The sequence below is a fragment of the Drosophila suzukii genome, chromosome 2L (genome assembly GCF_043229965.1).
Source record: "Drosophila suzukii chromosome 2L, CBGP_Dsuzu_IsoJpt1.0, whole genome shotgun sequence".
In the NCBI taxonomy this organism is placed as follows: Eukaryota; Metazoa; Arthropoda; class Insecta; order Diptera; family Drosophilidae; genus Drosophila; species Drosophila suzukii.
The window spans coordinates 15761906-15788389 of NC_092080.1; the positions used below are offsets into that span (position 1 = coordinate 15761906).

Consider the following 26484-nt stretch of genomic DNA (forward strand, 5'->3'; position numbering starts at 1 on the left):
AATGAATGATTCACGCTCCAGATCATTCATACATATGTATTCTGGCAGAACCAAGAGCTTTTTCTAGAAGATTCCACGTGAGATAAGGTTCCCACCACGATTCACTCCACTCCTTTTCACCCACAAAAGTACAGTTGAGTCCACAGACCTCATGACCGAATGCATAACCTTAAACAAAGAATCAAACAATTTACGTAGCATTTTGTTTTGTAAGTTTTTCTTCCATTTATTTTTGTATGTTCTCGAATTTTCTTTTTGCTGAATGCCGGTTTTCTTGGCCATTACTAAACTTGGGCCCTTTAACTGATTCATGTTGGTGGCTGCTTGTGGAAATCGGCTTACTAACTTACAATTAGTAAGGTTGGCTTAAGTACACGCCCCAGACAAACAATTTCGAGCGCAAAGACAATGGAAAGTAACGGAACGGAAAATTGCGAGTAAAATAGTTACAAATCTTGATTATACATAAAACAAGGTTATGGTTGTAAAGACATTCAAATTTCTATGCCTTCGCCCCGTCTATTCAAGAACTACACTGCTTTTTTTTATTGCTATATAAAAATGTAATTTCTTATTCCGTTTTTTTGTGGTTTTTATTGTTTCTATATGGTATGATTTGTTTCGTCTCTTTTCGCCAGTTGGCAGAAACTTCAACTTTTCTGGGGGTGTTGTTGTTGGCAGCTTGTTGTTACATTTGCTGTTTTGTAGTTTTGCTTGTTTCATATATATATAAATATTCATACACAATATAGGATAAGGTTGTAAAATTAAAATTCTTTAAGTGACAAAAAAAAGTTATTTTGCCTTCAAATTTCTTATTGTTGCTTTTCTTATTTAGAGATTTTGTTTGCAATTTTTTTCATTCGCTTCGTATTTATTACAATTATTAAATTTGACGCTTTTTGTTTACAACTTTTAATCTTAAAACATAGAGGGTCTCGCATCTTAATTTCGCTTACTCTGTTTTTTTTCTCTTAATCTTTCGCTTTATATATATAATTTGCTTTAAAGTTAAGTTTTTAAGTAAGGTTTTTAAATGATAATGGATTTTTGTTGTTTCTCGTTTGTTGTTGTTGGTTGCTTGGTTGGTAGTTGGTTTTTGTTAGTAGAGACAGAGAGAATCGATCGGTACGCTATAAGACTACGCTCCCATTTGCAGGATTGTTATTGGAGAATTGCGCCCGCCCACCCACGCGCAGCCACCCACTCACACGTGCGAACGTTGGTAGAGTGGGTGGGTGGTTTGGTGCGTGTTGCTGGCGGTAGAACCGTAATTTGTGTGTTTTGCGTTTGTTTGTTTTTTGTGTTAGTAAGTATTTTATAAGTAGATTACTGAGTGTGCTGCTCCGCGGGCGATTCCCTTAGGCGGCCACTTCGCTAGCCTCGGCCCCGTTCTGCACCTCATCCTTTGTGCTGGCCTCGTCCAGCTTCGCCTTCTTCTCCGGCGTGGCAACGGCCTCATCGGCCTTGGCGGCGGCCTCGTCCACCTTCCGCTTCACGGCCTCGACGGCGGGAGCATCTAAAAAGAGTAGTAATAGTTAGCACCTGAGCTGGGGAATCGTTGAAGCATATTACACACCTGTTGAGTCACCGTTGGCGGCCTCTTCGGCGCCGTTCTCAACAGCAGCTGGAGCTGCTTCGCTGCTCTCCTTCTTGGCCTCCTCGCCATCGGCGGCGGACTCTTCCTTCTTGTCCTCGTCCTTCTTCTCCTCCTTCTCATCCTCGGCGGCGGGAGCAGCGGCCTCGGCGGTCGCCTTCTCACCATCGACGGCATCGGCGGCTGCCGCGCTGTCGGCGGCCGGTGCTCCGTTCTCCTTGGCGGCGCTCTCCTCCTCGGCGGCACCGTTCTCTGTGGTGGTTGGCTTCTCAGCTGCTGCCTCCTCGGCGGCAACGGCGTCCTTCTTCACAGCATCGACTTCCTCAGCTGCGACCTTCTCGACGACGGGGGTCTCGCTGTGGATAAAAGGTAAAAACGTGGATGAGCATATTTAATTGTGGAAAATGTATTGTTTATTGAAATAATGTGTTGTCTTCATTTTACCAATCCTATATTTGTTCTTGCGTGTGGCAGAGATTAAGGAAAACAATGGAATTTAAATTTCAATAGAGGGAACCTATTCTTGCATGACTAATTCGAGAACACTGTTTAGTTGTCTGATGGTATCATCATTTTATTAATACACAAACACTAATTGGTAATATGAAATCATTATATTGAAACAGAGTATTGCTAGTGACAGTAGTTAACAATTTATATATAATTATTTATAAAAAAAAAAAAATTTAGAAATGCATACTTTATAATATTGAGAAATACATGTTACAATTTAGAAGTTTTTCTAAGAAATAGTCTATATTGTTTTTAAAGTTATATTTAGAAAACCTACGCTATTTTCAAAATCTAAATATTTAAAATCCAAGTATAATAATACATTTTCCAGCCATTTAGTATTTTCCTTGGTCGTATTACACCGCACTCACACAATGGTATTTCAAACATTTGTGAAATTGGAAAATTTTCCATTCTAGCGCCGGTAACGTTTTTTTTCCCGTTTCCTTGTTTCCTTCCTCTTGCCACTTTTTCCCCATTATCCCTCTCTTTCCAACAACAACAACGGCAGCACAAAGCATCATTGTAACATCTGCCTGCGTCGGCGTCGCTGCCGTAAAGTGATAAATGGGAGCAACAACTCGTGCAAACTGCGACGCAAAAAGAAACCAGAAAAGGTGAGCGGCATTTGGCAGCGTGCTCTTTTCCATATAAATGGCATGCCTTATAATGTGTGCGAGTGTGTAGAAACAACCGAAAAGTGGGAAGCTAAAAGAGATGCTTGCAGACGACTTGCAAAAAGTAAAAAGCGCGACTTGTTTGAAATAAAACGGTCGAACGAGAGGGGAAATAAAAACTGGTTTTTATGCGCCTCTATATAGTGGTCTCGCTCGCACGCACCTACGAGCGGTTTAAGTGTGCGCGCATCACGTAGCCATATGAGACAGAGAGAGAGGGAGTTAAGCAGTGCAAGCGAGAGGCAGAGTTGTAAAGTGTGCAACGCAAAGCGACAAAAATAACGGTCAAAAGACACCCACTATGCTATCCTTTTCCTCTCCCCACAATCCATGCCAAAGAAAACCGGCACAACCTAAGACAACAGACAAAAGATTTAACGGGTTTTTTCCTGCCATTCCATTCCCACCCCCAAAAATGTGAGGCGCAAAAGAAAACCTGAAAAGAATGCGGTTCATGAGCCGGCGAGCAGCTTGCGATTATTTTTGGCAATGACAAAATACCTGGAAGCGAGAACAAGAATTCGTCGGCAGTTAATGCCAAGCTTTGTGAGCTTTAAGCGAGCAGAAAAGAGTGTGAAGGACAAGCGACGAAAATTAATGGGTTGGCGGGGGGGAAAAAGAAGGAAATGCTAAAGCAAAAGCAAACAGAGCCAGAAAAAAGACAGCTGAAATTAAACAGCACAAGAAAAAGAGCGGCAACTTGAATGCGCACACAAACAACCAAACATTCATACATTTTTGCGCACTTCGCTTGGCGCACGCACACACTCACACAATTCACTACTCCGCCGCCACCACCACCGCACATACACACACTCAAGCCAATTCTCGTTGTCGTTGGTTTGCCGGCCGGAGAGTGAGCGAGAAGGCACCATGACGCCGCGCCAAATTCAACGGCGTCGTTTTTTGCGCGCACACCTACAATCCACTGGCGAGAGCGAGACAACAGCATTGTTGCCGCCAAGCGGTTTTGCGTATATAGACACACAGAATTCAAAAGAAAATTTTTCCAAACCGTTGCGACGAACATCGAAAAAGATGTACACTCGCGAAATTCGCTGCCAGTCCATTCCATTTCCATTCCAATTGTTTAAACAAAATGCACAAGCACACACAAAACGACAAATAAAGTACTCACTTCTTTTGCTCAGCCACATCAGCCATTTTGAATTACTGTTGGTGTTTTACTTTTCAAAAGCGAAGCGCGAAAACACGTTTAAATTGCTGGTTTTTTGGTATGTGCGCCAAAAACACGATTCGAAGATCAACACGTCGTTTGGGTTTTCAGCAAACTGGGCAAATTTTATAAATTTGTGCAAACTGCCGCTTCCTCTTTCAGTAGCTTTGCTAGGAAAGTCGCTGGGTTGCTGGAGATTTAGCCGTACAAGTGAGAACGTCCACACAGTCACGAAGAAAAACGCCGAATGAGAGAGCGAAGAGCGTCGGGCCGGCTTTTAAAGCGGCGCGCTCTAGTGTTGGTAGGCGTCGGTCCTTTGCCGTCGATAGTTCTGCCTGCGGCTTAGCAGTTTCCCCGGAAAACTGGTTTTCTGAGCGTTGAATAGGGGGATTTTCTTTATTATTGTTCAGGGGGCCTTTAGCTACTCGTGATTTCTTATAAATTTCACAATAGAATTACCCCGCTGTGTTGGCGCTTTATTTGTAAAAAGCTATCGGACAAACCTTGAGATGAGAGCTTTGCGAGCTTGCGGCGTTGAGTTCAACGTTAGTCAACACCAAAAGTGAGCGGTCTTAGCTTCGAGAGAGAGCTAGAGGTGAAACTTGATCTTGAGTCACAGATATTGTTAAAAATTAAGTCATGTGATTAAACATATTATTAAAATTGTTTGCTTAAAAGGGGAACACCTTTGATATTTAATTTGTACATATGTTTATTTTATTGATGATAAAGAAATGGCATGAACGTTATTTCAAAATCACGGTTCATCTCTAAAAAGGGTTGCCAGCTTTCAAGTTTTATTGAGTATTTTAGTTAAAATTTCTACAACATGCATTTCTTATCTCTTCAATTTACCTGGGAGTTCAGGGTCGTTTCCAGGTAAAGATTAGGCAGTCTCACGTGCCATTATATCCGCTCCGGGATTATTTCTTTTAAGAAAAGAAGAGGATAAAGGACAGATGCTGCAGGATCAAGATGCCCAGCTGTACTTTCCGTTTAAAATTTACATTTTAAAATGTAAAACCACTGATAAGTATTATGCGCTATTAGGCTAGGAAAAACTAAATTAATTGATTTCATACAATATTACGCAGTCAACTATCAATCAAAATCGTTCTTATCACAGGAGGATACTACAATTTTCCAGCCCGCCCGAAACCTTTTTCAGGTAGCCAGGTAAATCCAACGGCCTTGCCCGAGTTTTAGATCGTTTTAATACGAAAATGAAATGGATTGCACTGCCAGGCAGCTGCTGGGAAATTTCGTTTTCTCGCTGTGAATTTGGTGCACATGTCTCCTTTATTTTGGGCTCTCTGCAAGGGAAGCAGCTGTCCCTTAACATCGAACATATTGTACACCACTTACACTACACTACCGGACAAGAAAATAGGAGTGAGACTATCAGACCCGTTTCTGTTTTCACTTTCGAATGTTTTTCTATAAGTTAAGTATTGCTTTAGTAATTGTAGATCTATAAGTTTTCATTTAATTTATAACATTGACTAAAATTAAAAAAAAAATTTTCGAATATTTAAATCAGAAAAGGTGTATGCTTTTTGGAAAACCGATTATTTATAATTAATATGTTTTCTTTTCTTATCTACATATCTTAGCAACATTTGAACGTTTTCAGTATGAAGCTTTAGCCTACATAGGTGTGTTATTTTTCGATTTAAAGAAACTCAAATCGACCATTGTATTACCAACATAATACGAACTAAATTGGTTCATGCAGTTTTATTATTTACAATTAAAATTATTTTATTTAATAGGTATTTTAAACAGTTATTTAAAGTTTTTAATGGGTATTTTTGTAAAGTAAATAAAACATATGTGTAACGGACAGCAAAATTTAATACTTAAAGCAAAATTTTACTAAATTCAGCAAAAATGTGAGGACAATTTTGGTTACATTCGTGGCACTTTCTCCATTAATTAATTATTATAAATGATGTACAATCTTCATACATATGTACATGTCATATGCCTAAGTGTGGCACCCAATGTACATCACCCCCAACTTAAGGAAACAAAACGTCTTCCGCTTTAATATGCATTTCCTTTGCATCTGCACTCGACACAGACACAGGGACACTCGCACTCACACACGCTCTCGCAGCCCAGCAGCTGCACCTTTTTCAATGCCATTCAAGGCCAGCTGCAGCCTGGCGCTCTTCCTCTTCCACCGCCGTTCGATTACCGTTCGGCGAGAGGCATTATTAACGCTGCTGTCTAATTAACTTTATGCGCTTGCGGTAATATTCGGGCTATTTGGCAGGGGCCTGTTATCAAGCTGGCCAGCTGTACCGTTATCAGTGGCATGCCCCCGCTCGCGGACATGCGCTCACTCATGAACTTTCAGCCGCAAAAGCTCTCTCTCCCGCTCCCGCTCTCTCTCTCTCTCACGCTCTCTGGCTCCAACTCTGAGCCGGGAGAAGGCGAACCGAACTAACGGAAGTCCTTGCTGCTGGGGCTTGTTGACTGTCGAAAATTTTCACTCGACAATCAGTCAAGTTTATCGGGCGCCTTAGTTTAGTCGAAGGAAATCGCGCGGCGCCAAGCGTGGAAAATCGCCAGGCAGCAGCAGAAATATAACTCCAGCAGGAAAAACTGAACACAACGAGGAAAAACGGGAATAATCAGCTTTGGGGCAAAGTATGTTTTAAACCGTTAAATGGTGCGAAAGCAGTAAAAGAGGAAGTGGAAACGGAAAAAGACAAACTGTACATGCTATATAACGGTTATCGCAGCCTCCCGAAAATCGAGGACGAAAGAGAGGGCTTTACGGGCCGTGGGTGTCAGTTATTTGGATTAAAATTAAAATCGAAAACTCGTTTGCAGTGCAATAAGAAACGTGTGGTGTACACACACCCGCGCGCAGCTATACAAACAAAATCAGAACGCATTAAAACGAACCTTGAGCAAATCAGCCTTACCCACACAAGCACAAACAAACACATGTACGCGCATACCTAGACGTAAAAAGGATTTTCCGTAAGGAAAAAGAAAGGAGCTGTGTTACACAGTCCGTCTCAGTTGAATATATTCGGCAATAATAGGAAAGGGGGGAGGGGAAGGAAACGGTAGTCGAAATGAAGAGGAAGCGAGAGAGCGAGCCTGCGAGAGAGAACGGAGAGACTCCCCACATTACCGTTACGTTACAGTGGTCTGTGCGGGTGTCGAATGCGGTAGAAAAATGCATAATTTATTCATATCTAGGGCAGGATAAGGACAAGGACGAGAGGCCGCCCCCCCGCATGAATTTTGACAAGTCAATTTCAATTTGCGGCTAAAATAGAAAACTCAATTTTCCCTAATTAACACTCAACGGAAATTGCCTTCCTGCATTCGGGCGACGGAAGAGGAGCATATTGCAAGCAGGATATAGAGTGTTTTTGGGGAGGATGAAGTGAATTGTGGGTCTAGTGACTCACATAATTTCCATAATTATTTTGCTTAATTCAACAAAGGAATACCATAAAGATATAACCTTATATGGCAACCTCAATTAGGTTAATTTAAATATAATATAAATAGTTTCAGTGGTGCTCTTACAATTTGTATGCTTTGTAGTCAACTAATCAAATTGCTAGGTTATCGGTAAGCGTGGCCCCAGGGAAAGTGTCTAAAATTTGTCATATATTTGCAGCATGTGTCAGGAGATAAGAATGTGGCATTTTTCAAACGACTCTTATCTTAATTTATTTCTGACCAGCGAATAAATTATGAGATTCTACCTTATCGGCTAGAAATATTTTTATAGATTAGCGGAGGCGTTAAAAAATATAATTGGAATGCACTGTGGAATGTAGACCACTGTGCGGGGCACCCACACAGACAGATACACACACAGGGACACACTCACCGCTCTCGCACAAGGACGCTTCCGCCTTGCCTCTCGCTTCCACGCACCGCGAAAAGGGGGCGGGGCGGAAGGAGGCGCCGCCAAGCAGCGCTAAGTCTCAAATTTACCGTTAACGCGAGTTTGTATTTTCACTTGCCCCAGCTTCTTGCTGCTTGTGTTTGAGTTTGTGCTTCGCATTGCTTTTATTTACCCAAGCGACGTCTCCCAGTTTCCAGGACCACCCTACCAACATCATAAATAAATAAGCCAGGGAAATGGTTTCGCTTCATTCATAAACCAGAGAGCCCGTAGAGGGTCGCCGATCAACGAATAATTAAACGGAATCACAAGGACCCCAAGGAGCAGGTGACATCGGAGCACCAGAGCATCTGAGCATCGTAGCAGCATGCCGGAGGAGAAGGAGACCAATTTGGAGAACGGCCAGGCGACAGCGACGGCCGCCTCCACACCCAGCAAATCAAAGCCGCAGCGCCAGAAGACACCAAACCGTCGGCGGCAGAATGACAGCGATGTGGCCGGTGGCGTGGGCATCACCGGCGGCGGAGTCGTCATCCTGCCACAGCAGGTGCTCAACGAACTATACCACAACTACTCCATCAAACAGCGCCGCAGCGGCCTCAAGTGGTTCCTCTTCGCGGCCGTGCTGTTCAACATCTGGACCATCGTAGTACCCTGGGATCAGGCGGTGCCCACAAGAGGTGAGTTGCGGAAATGGATACAAAGAAGCGAAGTGCGAAGAAAAAATAATTATATTTTTAAAAAATGTTTGAAAACATTCTATTTTTAAAAAACTATCTTTTTATTTTTAAAATCTATCTATAGCGTTCAAAATAATAAGTCCTTTGTAAAATCGTACCTATAGTTTGGTCAAAACAAGATATCTAAAATATTTTAGGGTTCCACTAAAGTCTCTCAAATTCACCTTTCCCGAATTCCCTATTATACTACTTCAACCATAAAAATTAGGGTTGTAATAGTGTTTGGAAGAACTATTATTATAAGATAATAAGTAAGTTGAAGTTTTTTGAAACAGCTTACTTAACGTTTTTTTTTACATTTTATAACAATTTTTTGTTCGACTGACTAAAATTGTCATTACAAGTATAATTTCTTAATTATAAGGAGTTATAAAAACTTCAAGTGTAATAATGCTAAATCATTGGCATTTTAAAAAGCGACTTTCCTTGGAGTTTGCAAAGTTTATATCTCACTGAAAATAATTTTAAATATATTTTAGTGGTCAACTGCTGTATGCTAGTGGCGTACTTGGCTTTAACTGCTCTTCTGCACATTGGTCGACGTTCTGAGCAACCGGCACTGAAGACCTTTCACCAAATACTCCTGACGATTGTACCAAGGGCTCTATGGCTCCTAAGCATTCTTCACTTTTCCGCCTACGTAATGCTACAGCCTAGCTTCTCTCCAAGGTAAGTAAACTTATGGGAATACCCATTTTTATATTAATAAGACAGTCCTAAAGAAATTCGATTGACTTTACTTATAAAAATATTAATTATTCTGGGACTGATCACCTAATAGATCCTTTAATGTTCTATATATATCTATATATATATACATCTAATAAAAATGTTATAAGTGTAATTTTTAAACGTCTTCCTATATACCACTATTATTTTTAGGGACGTTCTTGGCTGGGCCATCTTGCTAAACTTCCTGGTCTATGTGACGCTGCCGTTGCCATTGATTTTCCTTGGTCTGTCGATTGGATGCATCACGTATTTTGTTTGTCTCAGCCTGCCAGTGGGCTACTCTCGCTATGACTCGCTGCTCTCGAATCAGTTGGCGGCCAATGCGGTTCTTATAGCCACAGCCGCGCTGATAGGGCTCTTGTACTACTTCATGGGTGAGGCCAAGCAGAAACGAGCCTTCCTCGAGGCCAAGAAGAGCCTGGAGGTGAAAATGGTCATCGAGGAGCAGTCGGCCGAGCAGGTGAGTACCGATTATATGGGTTATACCTGGCTGGAAAAAAACGTAATAATCGTTATCATCACTAGGAACGGCTGCTGTTGTCCGTGCTGCCCAAGCATGTGGCTATAAAGATGCGAGAAGATTTGGGATCGTCTAGTTCGGAGGCTTTCAAAAAGATCTATATGAGTCGGCACGAAAATGTGAGGTAGGTCTTCATACTTTTGATAAGTATCTTTATAGCGCTGTAGAAGGTTTTTATGCATTCCTGGGATACATTTCGGTCATAATAAAGTATATCCTAGCGGTATACGCTTCAATTGGTAACTTAACTTGATTAAGACCTCGTAGGATTGTAATAGGTATATATTGTCAACAATTCCGATGACTTCCTTTAAAACTTAAATAAATTTAATAAAAGTTATAAACGTAGATTACCCACTTTAAATATCAAAAAATGCTAAAAAAATAAAAAAGTTATAACCGTAACTCATTTGAGTAATTCCAGTTAGAAACAATTCCAATTCGCAGAGGGAAGTCATTACTATTCTAGTTCCTTCCCCTAATTTAGTACTGCATATTTATAGGTGTTAATATTTAAATAAAACTAAATTTCATTGCCACTTGTTTAACTATTTGATTCCGGAATCTCTCCCACTTTTGCTTTGTACAAAACAAGCATACTATATGCGGATATCGTTGGGTTTACCGCCATCTCCTCGACGTATAGCGCCCAAGATTTGGTTAAAATGCTTAACGAGCTCTTCGCACGCTTCGATAGGCTTGCCGAGGTAATATTTTCTTGTGTTTTCTTCTCTTCAACATTTTCCATTGTTTTTTTCTGCGATGTTTTTTCGTTGGTATTATTCCAGCTGTTCATTCACCTGTCCGGCCCTTGGGGGGAGGTCCAAAACCCGTAGATTTTTCTTTTAATGATGATTATGATGTTTAAGATACGCCATCTAGAACAGAGGGACTCTTTTCATTTCCTCTTCTCGGGGTGGCTCTCTGCTTTAATTTAAATTTTCCTTTTCATTTCTGTTTTCAGCTTATATTTTCCATTCCGCTGTCTCTTTATTATTTTTGCTTTCTTTTGGGATTTCATGATGAGGGCGGGAATGACCAACAAAAGTTATGTCCAGTCAGGCGTATATAATGTTTCGAGTTGATTTTTTCTTTCGAGCGAGCTCTTTTTTTTGCGGTTTTGTTGAGTGCGGAAGGTTTCCCGGTTTATTTTTGGGTTCAGTTAATTTGACTGCGATTTTGCCTGGGCTTGGCTTGGGCTAAATGGGATGGGTCCCCGATGTGTGGGTCTGTTTATCCTTTCGCTGACTTTGGGGAGTATTGTGTTTTCAGTTCATTTGTTTGCTTTTGTGGGCAGGGTTTTGTGGGTGTCTTATGTTGGTCAACATATTTCAATCATATAGAGTGATTAAAGCCTTGTATTAAAGGGAATTCTTATTATTTTTTAATTCAACCGTTTTATAAGTATAATTTTAACTGTGCTCCTTGCTTGACTTGAACTAAATCACATTTGTCTCGCCCCTAGAAATATCAACAATTGCGCATTAAGATTCTTGGCGATTGCTATTATTGCATTAGCGGTGCCCCCGATGAGCGACCGGATCACGCCGTCATGTGCGTGCACATGGGACTCTCCATGGTGAAGGCCATCAAGTGAGTAGCGGGCTGGAGACAGCCAAGTAGCTCCCTGGGGAAAGTGGGGAAAACTGGTTGACAGGCGAAGGGCGTGGGGCGATGCCAAATCAACGTTTGTTCAATTAATAATAATTGCACTTAACCACGCTCGCTCCTTGGAGAAAGCCTTTCCCCAAGCATACTTTCCGGCGCTACTAGCAAACCAACCACCTACTCACTCACTCACCTGGCCATGTTGCGTGTTTGCAGGTATGTGCAGCAGAAGGCCAACTCACCTGTTGATATGCGTGTGGGCATTCACACGGGAGCCGTGCTCGCCGGCATTCTTGGCCAGCGGCAGTGGCAGTTTGACGTTTACTCCAAGGACGTAGAGCTGGCTAACAAAATGGAATCGAGCGGGAAGGCTGGGTGAGTTACTTCGCTTTAACTGCTGACACGTCACCCACACTTCTGTTGCATAATTGATAACCGACCATCGTGACTTGTGGCAAATGTGGTTATTATGATTTGACTTTGTCACTTTGCCATGCAAATTTATGGGTCTGCTTTGCCAACATCGTCACTCCCTTATTATGGCTGTTGTTTACTCATGTAAATTGCATTCGCTCTAATCTGTCCAGACGCGTTCACATTTCGGACAAAACGCTGGCGTTCCTCAATGGCGAATTCGAGGTGGAGCCCGCCTTCGGGGAGAAACGGGAGGAGCTGTTGCGCATCGCTGGTCTAAAGACGTTCTTCATCACAAAGGTTGTTAAGCCGGTAAGTGGAGGGCCATAACTAGATACTTATATTTAAAAATGTTCTGTTTCTGGGGTACGCCAAAGGCATTAATAAAGACAATACATAACCAAGATAGCCATTTAAAAAATAATTGAAAAAAATATTGTGTTGCATTACCTATATATTATTTAATTACACCAGTTTACAAAAGAAAATTGATGAAATACGCCTCTCAGGAAACCTTTGTTTTCCGGTAAGATACATCTCCCTGATTAAGAAAAGGGCACTTAAAATTTTTTCTATGGTACCAATTTTTTTTAAAGTGTAAAAAACGTTTTTAGCACTTTTTTATTTTCTAACTCAAGTTGCGATAAACCGAATTCGGTCATTAAGGACTCATTTTACAGGTAATAGAATGCCCTTTAACTTTCTTATACACATCATTAAGTTCCATTCATTAGTTCAAAAGCTACACTTCGTCAAAGTTGAAAAATTTGGAAAAAAATCAAAAACGCTGGCATAAATGGCTTCATTAAAAATACACGCGTAAAAACCGAAATTAGTTTTATGTTGTTTTCTTGATGGCTGAACCATAACGGAGAATATGCGCCATAGATCACGACAATCCGTTGGTAAATCGATTTTTAACAGATTTTTAAACGTATATACCCAAGTTCATTATTCGGGAGCAGCGGCCGTTAAACGTTATTTTAAATTTTCAGTGTTGGGGAACGTAAGAATTTGGTGCAAGTTGTTATGCATAACGTCAGTTTCTTTGCTATAGCGCTGGGCAAGCTAAAGAGTATGCGATTGCAGTTACGAGGAAATCATTTTCATATATTTTTAGCAAGGAAACTGACGTTATGCATAACAACTTGCACCAAATTCTTACGTTCCCCAACACTGAAAATTTAAAATAACGTTTAACGGCCGCTGCTCCCGAATAATGAACTTGGGTATATACGTTTAAAAATCTGTTAAAAATCGATTTACCAACGGATTGTCGTGATCTATGGCGCATATTCTCCGTTATGGTTCAGCCATCAAGAAAAAAACATAAAACTAATTTCGGTTTTTACGCGTGTATTTTTAAAGAAGCCATTTATGCCAGCATTTTTGATTTTTTTCCAAATTTTTCAACTTTGACGAAGTGTAGCTTTTGAACTAATGAATGGAACTTAATGATGTGTATAAGAAAGTTAAAGGACATTCTATTACCTGTAAAATGAGTCCTTAATGACCGAATTCGGTTTATCACAACTCAAGTTATAAAATAAAAAAGTGCGAAAAACGTTTTTTACACTTTAAAAAAAATTGGTACCATAGAAAAAATTTTAAGTGCCCTTTTCTTAATCAGGGAGATGTATCTTACCGGAAAACAAAGGTTTCCTGAAAGGCGTATTTCATCAATTTTTTTTTGTAAACTGGTGTTATTTCAAAAATGCAATACATTTCCCCAGTTTGCATCGCCATGTGCCAGGAAAATCAATGAAATCCAAGGCGAAAACTCTCACCAGAGTCCCAATGGTTCTACCAACGATGTCGGCGCAGGTGAAGATGACAACGATGACAACACCTTGGACGATGAGGAACTCCTCGCACAGAATTCCGTGTCCAATGGACATCAAACAGAGGTGGCCGAAGACGAGGAAGAGCAGGTGAAACTGGAGAACTTTAAGCAACGATTGAAAGATGAACTGGTTACCCGCGATGGACATGAGTAAGTAAAAAAGAATTTGAGTTCTACCTGTGTATTTTAGGCCTTAAGGTCAAAGAATGTATTAAGAAACATATGAAATACATTTTAAAGGAAACATAATTATAGAACAAAAGAACAACAAAAAATTAATAAAGTTGTGAGAGTTTGACCTTCAAAATTAATCATTATACCCGTTACTCGTAGAGTAAAAGGGTATACTAGATTCGTCGGAAAGTATGTAACAGGCAGAAGGAAGCGTTTCCGACCCCATAAAGTATATATATTCTTGATCAGGATCACTAGCCGAGTCGATCTAGCCATGTCCGTCTGTCCGTCTGTCCGTCTGTCCGTATGAACGCTGAGATCTCGGAAACTATGAGAGTTACAATACTGGGATTAGGCACGCAGATTCCTGAGATTCCTACGCAGCGCAAGTTTGTTTCAGTAGAGTGCCACGCCCACTCTAACGCCCACAAACCGCCCAAAACTGTGGCTCATACAGTTTTGATGCTAGATAGAAAATTTTAACTGAAATGTATTGTTCTCATCAATACCTATCGATTGACTCAAAAAAAAGTTTGCCACGCCCACTTTAACGCCCACAAACCGCGAAAACCTGTGTCGCCCACAATTTTCATGCTAGATAAAAAATTTTAACTGAAATGTATTGTTCTCATCAATACCTATCGATTAGTCCAAAAAAAAGTTTTCCAGGCCCACTTTACCGCCCACAAACCGCGAAAACCTGTGACGCCCACAATTTTCATGCTAGATAAACAAATTTAACTGAAATGTATTGGTCTTGTCAATACCTATCGATTGGTCCAAAAAAAAATTTGCCACGCCCACTCTAACGCCCATAACGCTTAAATCTGTATACCGCCGGTAGGTGGCGCATTTTAATCTCGCTTTGCTACTTGCATATCCCTATTTAGCTGAGTAACGGGTATCTGATAGTCGAGGTACTCGACTATAGCGTTCTTCCTTGTTTCTGATATGAAATGTTGTAACAAAACAAGATATTTTAAATGTTTATATCAGATGACTATTACATTGGCTTTCCAAAGAAAACAAAAGTTTACGCGTTTCAAGTACCACAAAAAACGTATAAATATACAACGGTATTAAAGTGTCTTTTATGTTCTCTAATAATTATTGGATTTTAATTTGTATATATATTATTATCATTGAGGATTATAATCATGTTTTAAGCAGTAAGGTGTCATTTAGATATGCATTTTTTGACCTTTAAAAATTAAATTAACCTATCTTATCTCTTTTAGAAACCTAACCAAGGACACTAACATATTCCTGCGCTTCAAGAACCCGCAGTTGGAGCAATCGTACGCCGTATATAGAGAGCCGTACAGTTCCCTTCCGCTCCTCGCCGCTCTGCTGGTGCAGTGCATCGATGTGCTGTACTCCTACTTGGTTCTGCCACGATCTACGCTGCACTTTATCAACATAGCTGCGCCGCTGGTACCGATCGCCATGCTCGTTGTGATCAGCATCGCCGAGAGCTTCAGCGGCATGCTGCCCAAGTTTTTCGTGGATGTGAGCAAGCGCTTCAATGACATTACCTTCGTCCGTGAGCTGGCCGCCATAATTATTGCACTTACCATTGGCCTCAGCAATGTCATCGACATGGTTAGTATGTGCTTATGAGGAATAGGTCCTTGCACTCAGCAAAATAATCGTCAAAAAAAAATGTCGTTTAATACTTGGGAAGAAAGAGACGTTGTATATAGATTTTATATTTCATATGTTGTATTTCTTAAATATTGTTTAAATTTTTAAAAGCTACCTGAGTGTAATTTTTGGGACATTACAAGTTACTTAAAAGCTTTTCCTTCTTTTATATTCTAATCTGTACGCATAAAAATGTTTTTAAATTATAGAAAGTTTTTAGTTACATTTTTATTCATTTTTCTGTGGTTAGACGGCAATTTGCAGCTTAAGTTCCTATGGTCCTAATTTACGTATATTAAACATTTAATTTTTACCGTTTTGTCTATGCATAGAGTAGATAATATATTTTCCTTCTTTAGAAATTATAGAAAGTTTTGTTTGTTTTATTTTGGTACTGATTATTGAACAATTCAATTTCAAGAGCTTTTTGTGCAAGTGTTGCCCAGGCGTGCTCAAGTCCTTAAGTACTGATTGACCTCTATTTCCTTGACAGTTCTTTTTCGTCACCTTCGTGCGCACCGAGCACATTGTGAGTGAAAGCGAATTCAATGCCACGGCCGGTTTGGATGGCGAGGTGGACGTGGAGATGGAGGGGGTGGTCACCGCCGAGCACCTGCTGCCCGCATCCTTTGTGGAGCAAATGCGCGAGGCAGTGCCCCGGGAAAGATATCTATATCCGTCCTACTTGAGTAATTTTGGAGTCCTCATATTGATTGCGATCGCCGTGATTGCCCAACTCACACATCTTACGAAGATTCTGCTGCTATTGTCCATTGCAGGTAACTCTGATAAAATAACATTACTTTGTATCATCATTTAATATTTATATTGTCCAACAGCTCTGCATTGCTACTTCAACATATTCATTATGCAGGACCTATATGCTTTGGAAGATGACTTTGCACACCAACCGTAAGTGCATAACTTTTAGTCAGCTTAATTTAAAAGAAATTTGTTTCTTTTCCTTTCTTAAAATAGTTTCTAATTATGGATAATGTATTTTTAGTATCATATCTACGCGATATTGCGCTTCAGGACTTTTGGTAGTGGCTGCTTTAGCTTTAAGCACCTTGGCTCGACATGTGAGTTAATTTTAACCTATTGCGCTGGGTAGATATTAAGAGTATCATTTTAATATAGATGGACCATGAGGATAGGGTAATTTTTAAATGGAAAACAGAGGTAGCCGAGCAAAAAGAGACTGCAAACGATATGCGACAGCGAAATGAGGCTTTAGTCTACAACGTCTTGCCTGTTCATGTGGCAGAGCACTTCATGAAAAACACCAAGCGCTCCCATGATGATCTCTACTCCCAGAGTTATGCTGAGGTCGGCGTTTTATTCGCCAGTATGCCAAACTTTTCGGGTAAGCCTAAAATCAACGCTTAACAGTGATAATACCATATATGAATCTTAAGAAAAAAAGATAAAGATATGAAATACATTATGTGGCAACAGATAATAGTAAATATTTTTTACAGATTTCTACTCTGAGGAGACGGTAAACAACCAGGGGTTGGAGTGTCTACGTTTTCTCAACGAGGTTATATCAGATTTTGATGCAGTAAGTAATTGCTCCAACAATAATAAAGATTTGTTTTAAGATTGGGTGTGAATTTTATATAATTTACAAGTTAAACTTTAACGGCACATTTCACCTTTTGTTTCAGTTGTTGGAGCTGCCTCAGTTCCAGGACATCATCAAAATAAAGACCATTGGCTCCACCTACATGGCGGCCAGTGGCATAAACCTGCAGAGGAACCTCCGAAATGACGCGCCCATCACAGAACGCTGGTCCCACCTCGCCGTGTTGGTGGAGTTTGCATTGGAACTGAAGCACGCCCTGCAGGGCATCAACGAGCAGTCGTTCAATCACTTCGTCCTCAAGATGGGCATCAATCATGGACCGATCACGGCGGGCGTTATTGGGGCCCGTAAGCCGCACTACGACATCTGGGGGAATACGGTGAACGTGGCCTCGCGCATGGAGAGCACAGGAAAGGCGGGCGCCATTCAGGTCACCGAGGAAACATGCAATATTCTACAGCCATTTGGTTACACATTCCTACAACGGGGTCTGGTAGCTGTCAAAGGAAAGGGACAGTTGATGACCTACTATTTGCAGGTGGGAATTCTGTGGTTTATAAAAACCCTGAAAAAATAGTGTACAAATTATAAAAAGTATAAAAGTATAAAGTATAAAGTTATAAATAACCTAACTTTGTTAATCGTTAACTTGTGATACAATTCCAAAGGTCTTCCAGAAATTGTGTATCTCTTTCTTATTTTCAATCGCATGTAAAAATTAAGATCTTGACTTATGATAAAAGTATTTAAGTATTATTATGATTAAAGTATTACATTTTTGCTTAATACTTCGATGAAAGTGTAAATACTTTAATACTAATCAATACTTTGAGATTTTTATACTCTATACTTTTGTTCAATAGGGTTTCTGATGTATATATTAAATTTTTCTTATTAGTCGTTCTAATTGTTTTTTGAGTTTTATAAAATCCTTATGAACCATGTTTTCCTCTTTTTATTAATCGTTCTAGTTGATTTTCGAGTTTTGTAAAATCCTTATGAACGATGTTTTTTTCTTTTTCCAGGGTAAGTCCCAGGCAAGTGCTGAGCCTGTGGCGCCTGCTGCCGTTGAGCTCCATGGACAGGAGTCATCTGCTCTGGAATCCACCACCGAACTAGAGGCCTCCGATATCAAGACGCCCCTGCTCAAGATCAAGGTCCAGGAGACATCGGCGGGTTGCGAGGGAATCGCCCAGGAGCAGGGCATGGGAAACGGCAGTGCTGGCCAGGCGGGGGTGGGGGAATCTCAATCTTTGCTAGAATAATTTGCTAATTGGCTTCTTAGTTGCGCGCTTGAGTCTGAATGAGTGTGAATCTATGGGTGGATGCATGAGTGGCTGTGTTAGAAAACGAAAGTTAACTGTTATGGAGCTGTTATACTTGCTATAAATTTGGTTTTGCCTCAGTATTCGTGTGATATTCTATGCAAATGCAGCAATTTTTGAAACAAAAAAGCAAAATTCCGATTTAGTTCAATTTTTAGATTTGCTTTCCAAGAGTTTGTAAACTGTGTACCTAAAAACAAGAAATATATTTAGCTTTTAAATATATTTGACTACGACTAAGTACGTTTGGTTATTGTGAATCAGTTTTTGTTTTAAACAAAATTGTTATCTCATTTCCAAGAACTGTAATATATAAGCGAACCACTTTGCTTTACAAACTAATGGATGTGTAGTTTAGTAGGTCAACAAAAACAACCATTTTGCATCTCAATGTGTAAAAATAAATATGCGCATAAACTATGGAATACTTATAAAAATATGCTAAGTCCTAATAACATGGTTATAGAGAGCGAGAATATTAGTTGAGAATCCAAATCCCACCACAAACAAATGCAACCCACAAGTCAGTCCAAATAGCGAACAAAACTAACGATAAAGAATTAGTTAACGAAATAACTTAAATTTAGAAAATGCAATAGAAGTCAAGCAGCATGATATTATATCCTTGGCATGCGTTCTTGGACGTCATCAACCAACATATATATATATATATATACAACTTCTTATATATAGAAATATATAGATGTAAACAAACATATAAATGGCATCGCATGCTTGTTAGAACATTTCAACGAATTAGCAAAGAAACAAGAATCGAACTTACTTATCAAGCATAGGAAAATCAAAGAAACTTTACTAACTTTAACTTGGTCTAAAATCTGTTTTATGCGTAGGTCCATCAACCTTTCCCTCCTTTAATTTATTTCCTTTGATGGCTAAAAGCATGACAATCAAGACGAGAAAAACGATATAAATGATTGGGTTAGCTTGAAGAATATTTTAGTACTTTCCACTGGTTAAATCTTACACTAAAAAAAATCTTTTTAAACATTTAATTTTAGCTGAGGAATTTGGGGAAGTTTTTTGTGTTTTCAGCTATGACCATTAAATCACATCAAACGATTTAGGATATTCTATCATTTTAAAAAATAAATAAAATGAAACCAAAATGTAACTATAAATGGAAAACAAAATACCAAACCATTAGCAAATTATAGCGAAATAAATAAAATAAATAATACTTAATGCTCTGTGATTTTTGAGGAAAAAACGGGTGGACCCTTTTATATAATCTTTTATTATTTTATTATATGGATGTATTTCAAATGAAACTTTAGATCAAACTTTTAAGACATACATATCTTTTGGATTTTTTTAGATTAAAAGGCAGCAGTTTTTATTTTTTTAATATGAAGTCCTTTTTCGAGTCTTCTTTATTTTACAATTAACATTTTGAAAAAAGGGAGGGGGACAGGCTTTAAAAATAATACTTGCATTACATAACAATATATTATTACTCCATTTTAAGTTTGAAAACCCGCCAAAAGAGTTTCTTCAGCGCATTTATGAGCCTGGCACTGTGAGCTACTTATGAAAACAACCATAAGGAGCTGCTGATTTTAAATGAAAAGGTTACCCTTTTCACTTTCAAGCACTTTTATGCACTTACAAGACACCAATTAATTTATATTTGTATAAATAGGAGTTTTTTGGTAAAACAGCTGTCGGCGCCAGTGGGAACGCGATAGTTCGCGTGGGAAAGTGTGTGCAGCCCTGATATCGCGTGCCAATAACAACATATCGATGTATCGATATCGTCCCCGTCTGACGACCCGTTTTACGATACGATAGCAAAAAAAGTGCAAAAAACTAAATTCTCGGCGTAATTAATTAGTAAATAGCGTAGTTAAGCAGCAGGTGAGTAGGCGCTGAGTGCGCCCACCCCGCCCCCGCGATCCGTGGTTCGGTGCCCGGCCAGCTGTGAATTGGGCCGAGGGCAAGGCCAACGAGCTGGTGGCCCCCACACAAAAAGTGAGCGAGCTGCGCGATTATGCCAAAAAGCAAAAGCAAAGCACAAGTGGATTCGGTTCGCCTGCCAACGCATGCTGTAATCGCGCAGGCCGCAGGATCAGAATAGGGATCGGCCCATCTGTTAATCCGCCGAGTACTAACCCAAATCCATCTGCTATCCGCCACCTGCCCCACCAGCCAACACCACCTCATCCATCCCCAGACGGACCCAGGATCCAGACCCAGTCGAGATGTCGCTCAAGCCCAAGATAGTGGAGTTTGTCGACGTTTGGCCGCGCCTGCGCTGCATCGCCGAGTCGGTGATAACGCTCACCAAAGTGGAGCGCTCGGTGTGGAACACAAGCTTCAGGTAAGTAGGTCTCGGTCTCGGTCTTCCACAGCAGCGGTCGGAGTAATAGCACCCACTAGGAGAGATTACCACAGGCTATACTTACTCAATAAAAAAAACACCTAATAGCATTTTCAAAACCCTCCAACTTTCTAGTTCGAATTATACAGAAAACTAGAGATCACTTCAGATCACAATCTATATGATATAATCCTTAAAATAGCACTTTCCCTCATTACAAAAGGCTATACTAACTCGATATAAATAGCTTTTTATATCAGAAATCTTCTTAAGTCTTTATAACTCTCAATTTCTAGTTAGCTTTTTAAAGATCATATCCAGAAGAAACTTGAATTTATATAATAATCCCTAGAACAGAATATCCAGTTGCTACCACAAGCTATATTAACTTAAAAAACTTCCTTAAAGCCATTAATCTTTTAACATAATTATAAACCTCCCTCTCTAGTTAAATATTTAAAGATCACTAGAGATCACTACCACAGGAGAAATCAGTCTTAATTGTACAAAGTACATACATATATTATCCCAAAAAAGGAATTTTCTATATTTTATATATCCATAGCTAAAACATATGTGCCATTATTTAGCCAGTGGGCCATATGTTTATTGTTCCCACAGCAGCAGCCACAAATATAGCTGCAAGTGCGTAGCCGATGATTTGCAAAATTTCGTAATCTACAGGCCTGATTAATGCACCGATATTTTTGTAAACGTGTAGATAAGAAGTGAGAATTGTTTCCCAGCTTCAAGCTAGTTACATATGTATTAAATATTCCCTTGTTGGTATATAACTTTAAAAGATTTATTTAAGATGATTATATTGGGTTGGCAAGAAAGTCATGTCGTTTTTTTTCAATATTTTCAAAGATGATTTATTTATATCAGGACTTATAATTAATCAATTATGTATTGGCCGTTTTGTTCGACCACTAATGACCATCTCTCGGGCAGCTGCATAATTCCGCGCTCGAAGAACTTTTGGTCTTTTCCAGCAAAGAATCGAGACAAGTGGTTTTCGACAGCCTCATCTGAATCAAAGTTTTTACCATTCAAAGAGTTTTGAAGAGAGCGAAACAAATGGTAATCTGAAGGTGCTAAGTCCGGACTATACGGTGGATGTGGTAGCACTTCCCAATTCAGCTCCGTTAATTTTTGCCGAGTGACCAAAGATGTGTGGGGCCTAGCGTTGTCATGGTGAAAGACTATACCCTTGCGATTAGCTAGTGCCGGCTCCTTTTCTTTAATTTTTTCCGCCAAATTGGATAGCTGGCGACAGTACACATCTGAATTGATGATTTCATTCCGTCCCAGCAGCTCAAAGTGCACTACACCCTTCCAATTCCACCAAACAGACAGCACAACTTTCCTCTGATGGATATCGGCCTTTGATGTGGCTTGGGCTGGCTCATCTTTCTTGCTCCATGATCTTTTTCGTTGGACATTATTGTAAACAACCCACTTTTCGTCGCCAGTAATGATCCGCTTCAAAAAAGGATCGTTTTTAATCCGTTGCAGCAGAGAATAGCAGATGTTGATACGCTTAGTTAGGTGAATTTCCTTTAAGTTATGCGGAACCCAAACATCGAGCTTGCTTACGTAGCCAAGTTTCTTCAAATGGTTTTCAACCGTTGTATGCGACACACTGAGCTTCTCTGACATCTCCCGCGTTGAATAGCGCCGGTTTTCATCCAGCAAAGCCTGAATTTGTTCGTCAAAAACGGCCGATGGTCGACCAGAACGTGGGGCGTCTTTAACTCCAAAATCTCCAAGCCTGAATTTGGCAAACCAGCGCTGACATTGGCGATCACTCATGGCATCTTTACCATACACTTCGCACAATTTTTCGCGAGCTTCGACCGCTTTTTTTCCTTTTCGGAAGTAAAAAAGCAAAATATGCCGAAAATGCTCACTTTGGTCCTCCATGTTTAATTTGCTATAGCTTCCACAAATGTTATCGAATAATTACCAAATTTTCGTCGATAGTACCTAAGACAATAAGCTTTAAAACGATACTAAAAAGTGTGACCCTGGTGCTCGATTAGTCGTAAATAAATTAGATTAAAAACGATTACTAAAAAAAACGACATGACTTTCTTGCCCACCCAATAGTTAGTAGTTTTTGAGGACTCGTCTAAAAAGTAGTATACATTGTAAGACCAAATTAAGAGGGATAGCTTAGGCTCTGCTATTATTCCGACCGCAACTGTTTGTATATGTGTGTGCAGCGTGAGTTGCCAAATTGGAATTGCTAAAATAAAACACGCACTAACACATCGGTCTGTCCAATCACCTTCCCAAAAACATATAGCGACGTTTACACGCTATGCGTCGCGCAGCCGGAACCGATGGCCGATCGCCTCTACGGGGAGACAAAGCACTTCCTAGAGCAGCACGTCCAGGAGATGCTGGCCAAGAAGGTTCTGATCGAGGGCGAGAGCGCCAACCCCCACGGTGGCCCCGATCTCCTCCATCGCTACTACACCACCTGGATGGAGTACAGCCAGGGCATCAAATATCTCCACCAGTTATACATGTGAGCATCCCTTGAAAGCTGGCCCCAAACACATACTAATCATTGGTTTTCCCTACTTTTAGCTACCTAAACCAGCAGCACATCAAGAAACAGAAGATCACCGACACGGAATCGTTCTACGGCAACCTGTCCAGCGATGCTGCCGAGCAAATGGAGATTGGCGAACTGGGACTGGACATTTGGCGGCTGTACATGATTGAGTATCTCTCCAGCGAACTGGTGCGCCACATACTCGAGGGTATTGCCGCCGACAGGGCCAGCAATGGCACCTTGGATCACCATCGCGTGCAGATTATCAACGGTGTGATACACAGTTTTGTGGAGGTGCAGGACTACAAGAAGACGGGCTCGCTCAAGCTCTACCAAGAACTCTTCGAGGGACCCATGCTGGAAGCCAGCGGTGCCTATTATACAGACGAGGCCAACAAGCTGCTGCAGCGCTGCTCGGTGTCGGAGTACATGCAGGAGGTTATCCGGATACTAGAGTACGAGAGCAGGAGAGCCCAGAAGTTTCTGCATGTCAGTTCCCTGCCAAAGCTGCGCAAAGAGTGCGAGGAGAAGTTCATCAACGATCGCCTGGGCTTCATCTACTCTGAGTGCCGCGAAATGGTGTCCGAGGAGCGGCGCCAAGATCTGCGCAACATGTACATCGTTCTCAAGCCCATACCTGACAGCCTAAAGTCCGAGCTCATCACGACCTTTTTGGAACACATCAAAAGCGAAGGTCTGCAGACCGTGTCCGCGCTCAAGGGCGAGAACATACACATTGCGTTCGTGGAGAATATGCTGAAGGTGCACCATAAGTACCAAGAGCTCATCGCCGACGTCTTCGAGAACGATTCACTCTTCCTAAGCGCGTTGGACAAGGCGTGCGCCAGCGTTATCAATCGCCGGCCCACCGAGCGCCAGCCGTGCCGCAGCGCCGAGTATGTGGCCAAATACTGTGATACGCTACTGAAGAAGTCCAAGACCTGTGAGGCGGAGATTGACCAGAAGCTTACCAACAATATAACCATCTTCAAATACATCGAGGACAAGGATGTTTACCAGAAGTTCTACAGCCGACTGTTGGCCAAGCGCCTTATTCACGAGCAAAGTCAGAGCATGGACGCGGAGGAGGGAATGATCAATCGGTTAAAGGTAAGAGTTCCAACATAATTTAAACAAAATGCACTACCTAACGTAGCCATTGTAAAGTTAATGAGCATGACAGTTAAATTTCAAAATAATCATTCTAACTGATAACTGCAAGAACTGACCTTTCATAATTTAGTAAATTCAGCCTGCTCAACATGATAAGCTAAATATGGCGTATATTTTGGTTTGATAATTTAATTCCTTTAACACTAACAGTGGCATACTTTGTACGTGTTTTTATTTATCACTAAATTCTTTATTTATTTTTACAGCAAGCCTGTGGATATGAGTTTACCAATAAACTACATCGCATGTTTACGGACATTTCGGTATCTACGGATCTGAACAACAAGTTTAATACTCACCTAAAGGATAATAATGTGGACTTGGGTGAGTTTTGAAATGATAATGATAATATCCACATAGTTTCCTAACACTTAAGATCCCACGCAGGCATCAATCTCTCCATCAAGGTTTTGCAGGCTGGCGCTTGGCCCTTGGGATCCACACAAGTTATACCATTTGCTGTGCCGCAGGAATTTGAGAAGTCGATTAAAATGGTAAGTGGCAATGTGTATATTTTATACTCGTAACGATTCAATAACATTGCTTGCGCTTCTTTCAGTTCGAGGAATATTACCATAAACTGTTCAGTGGTCGCAAGCTGACTTGGCTGCATCACATGTGCCATGGTGAACTGAAGTTGAGCCATTTAAAAAAGTCCTACATCGTGACGATGCAAACCTACCAGATGGCGATAATTCTGCTGTTCGAGTCGTGCGACAGCCTGAGTTGTCGGGAGATTCAGAACACCCTGCAGCTGAATGACGAGACGTTTCAGAAGCACATGCAGCCTATGATCGAGTCAAAGTTGCTGAATGCCAGCTCAGAGAATCTCGCCGGGGAGACTCGAATAGAATTGAATTTGGATTACACAAATAAGCGTACAAAGTTTAAAATTAGTTCGGCTTTGCAAAAAGAGACGCCACAGGAGGTGAATAACTGCATATATATTAAATTAGAAAAGAGATTTTCAAATCTTCGTTTCTCATGTAGGTGGAACACACGATCAACTCGGTGGATGAGGACCGAAAACTGTTTCTGCAAGCCGCCATTGTCAGAATCATGAAGTCGCGCAAAGTCCTGAAGCACAATGCGCTGATACAAGAGGTATGAGGTCTAAAATATCTAACCTTAAATCAAAAATAACATATTTTCTTTCCCAGGTACTCTCTTTATCAAAGGTTAGCTTTACGCCCAACATAGCAATGATCAAGAAATGTGTGGAATCGTTAATTGACAAACAATATATTGAGCGGACCGCGAACTCCGGCGATGAATATAGCTACATGGCCTAGACTGCGGAAGAGATTATTTAATCTAAAGCTAATTAAACTCCCCAGACTACAATCCCCCATAAACAGAAAAAGAAATTGTTAACCAAGCGGCTTATTTTGTCTTAAAACACCTCATAAATAGACAGGATTTTAGCAAACTACTAACATCCATATGTTTACAATATTCTTACAAGAAAAGCAAAAGAGTGGTCAAGCGATTTGGATTTTGTTTTTTTTTATGATCTTAGCTTATTGGAATGAAAGATGTGTGGCGATCGAACGATGTTACTGATACTTTTAATTTAGTTTAGTTAGTTGCCCCATTTTGATTTAATGCGTGTGTCCTATATAATTGTAGATATATTCCTTTTATGTATTGTATATTTGTCTGGTTTTATGCACACACGCACAAAGCAGAACGAATTGCTGGAAAATGTAAAATAAAAACCGAAAACAAATTTTCAAATTCGATGCCGAGAAATTTTTTCCCAACTCGTTAGTGGTCTATTTCCCAAACGGATTGAATGCGTTCACCCAAGCAATCCAATTAAATTGGCCAGAAAGTAAACAGAAAAATATTTTTAAAATATTTATCAACAAGCTCCGAATTTTTAGAATCTTTGATCAACGAATTTTAGCAGGTCTCTTACGATTTCAATAAATTGTAAATGCCATCTACTATCCATAAAGTATAGATC

At 40.4% G+C, this 26484-nt stretch overlaps 3 protein-coding genes across 6 annotated transcripts; 2 read left to right on the forward strand and 1 right to left on the reverse strand.

Moving 5' to 3' along the window:
• Positions 1–200: 200 nt before the first annotated feature.
• Df31 (Decondensation factor 31) lies at positions 201–4220 on the reverse strand. Its single transcript, XM_017080497.4, has 3 exons — positions 3926–4220; positions 1580–1953; positions 201–1519 (listed from the first exon to the last, which is right to left on the reverse strand). The coding sequence occupies exons 1-3, from the start codon at positions 3949–3951 to the stop codon at positions 1362–1364; spliced, it is 558 nt and encodes a 185-aa protein (XP_016935986.2). The 5' UTR covers positions 3952–4220; the 3' UTR covers positions 201–1361.
• Positions 4221–6450: 2230 nt separating this feature from the next.
• Positions 6451–19639, forward strand: Ac3 (Adenylate cyclase 3). Of its 4 annotated transcripts, none has more exons than XM_017089994.4 (18): positions 6454–6619; positions 8038–8527; positions 9067–9256; positions 9470–9779; positions 9845–9963; positions 10435–10546; positions 11305–11432; positions 11664–11822; positions 12035–12173; positions 13595–13854; positions 15117–15480; positions 16016–16301; positions 16362–16434; positions 16529–16604; positions 16663–16888; positions 17004–17086; positions 17193–17648; positions 18136–19639. In XM_017089994.4, exons 2-18 carry the CDS (start codon positions 8215–8217, stop codon positions 18373–18375), a joined length of 3534 nt encoding a protein of 1177 aa, XP_016945483.3. In that variant the 5' UTR covers positions 6454–6619; positions 8038–8214; the 3' UTR covers positions 18376–19639. The 4 variants fall into 4 exon arrangements, with proteins under 4 accessions (XP_016945485.2, XP_016945483.3, XP_070852873.1 ...); XM_070996772.1 differs by lacking the exon at positions 6454–6619 and adding an exon at positions 6750–6924; XM_036819922.3 differs by lacking the exons at positions 6454–6619; positions 8038–8527; positions 9067–9256; positions 9470–9779; positions 10435–10546.
• A 530-nt stretch (positions 19640–20169) lies between these two features.
• Cul2 (cullin 2) lies at positions 20170–26252 on the forward strand. The gene is made up of 9 exons (XM_017085468.4): positions 20170–20313; positions 20605–20776; positions 23088–23312; positions 23375–24452; positions 24722–24839; positions 24903–25009; positions 25075–25443; positions 25506–25619; positions 25676–26252. Exons 2-9 carry the CDS (start codon positions 20658–20660, stop codon positions 25805–25807), a joined length of 2262 nt encoding a protein of 753 aa, XP_016940957.3. The 5' UTR covers positions 20170–20313; positions 20605–20657; the 3' UTR covers positions 25808–26252.
• The last annotated feature ends 232 nt before the right edge of the window (positions 26253–26484 follow it).

Excerpts from the sequence above, each read along its gene's own strand:
- Df31 (XM_017080497.4), bottom strand. The coding sequence starts at position 3,951 with ATGGCTGATGTGGCTGAGCAAAAGAA. Across the intron at positions 1,954-3,925 it reads GATGTGGCTGAGCAAAAGAA|CGAGACCCCCGTCGTCGAGA; the intron begins GTGAGTACTTTA and ends TTTTATCCACAG. Across the intron at positions 1,520-1,579 it reads CGCCAACGGTGACTCAACAG|ATGCTCCCGCCGTCGAGGCC; the intron begins GTGTGTAATATG and ends TACTCTTTTTAG.
- Ac3 (XM_017089994.4), top strand. The coding sequence starts at position 8,215 with ATGCCGGAGGAGAAGGAGACCAATTTGGAGAACGGCCAGGCGACAGCG. Across the intron at positions 16,435-16,528 it reads GATGACTTTGCACACCAACC|TATCATATCTACGCGATATT; the intron begins GTAAGTGCATAA and ends ATGTATTTTTAG. Across the intron at positions 16,889-17,003 it reads CAGTATGCCAAACTTTTCGG|ATTTCTACTCTGAGGAGACG; the intron begins GTAAGCCTAAAA and ends TATTTTTTACAG.
- Cul2 (XM_017085468.4), top strand. The coding sequence starts at position 20,658 with ATGTCGCTCAAGCCCAAGATAGTGGAGTTTGTCGACGTTTGGCCGCGC. Across the intron at positions 20,777-23,087 it reads GTGTGGAACACAAGCTTCAG|CGACGTTTACACGCTATGCG; the intron begins GTAAGTAGGTCT and ends AAAAACATATAG. Across the intron at positions 25,620-25,675 it reads ACAATGCGCTGATACAAGAG|GTACTCTCTTTATCAAAGGT; the intron begins GTATGAGGTCTA and ends TTTCTTTCCCAG.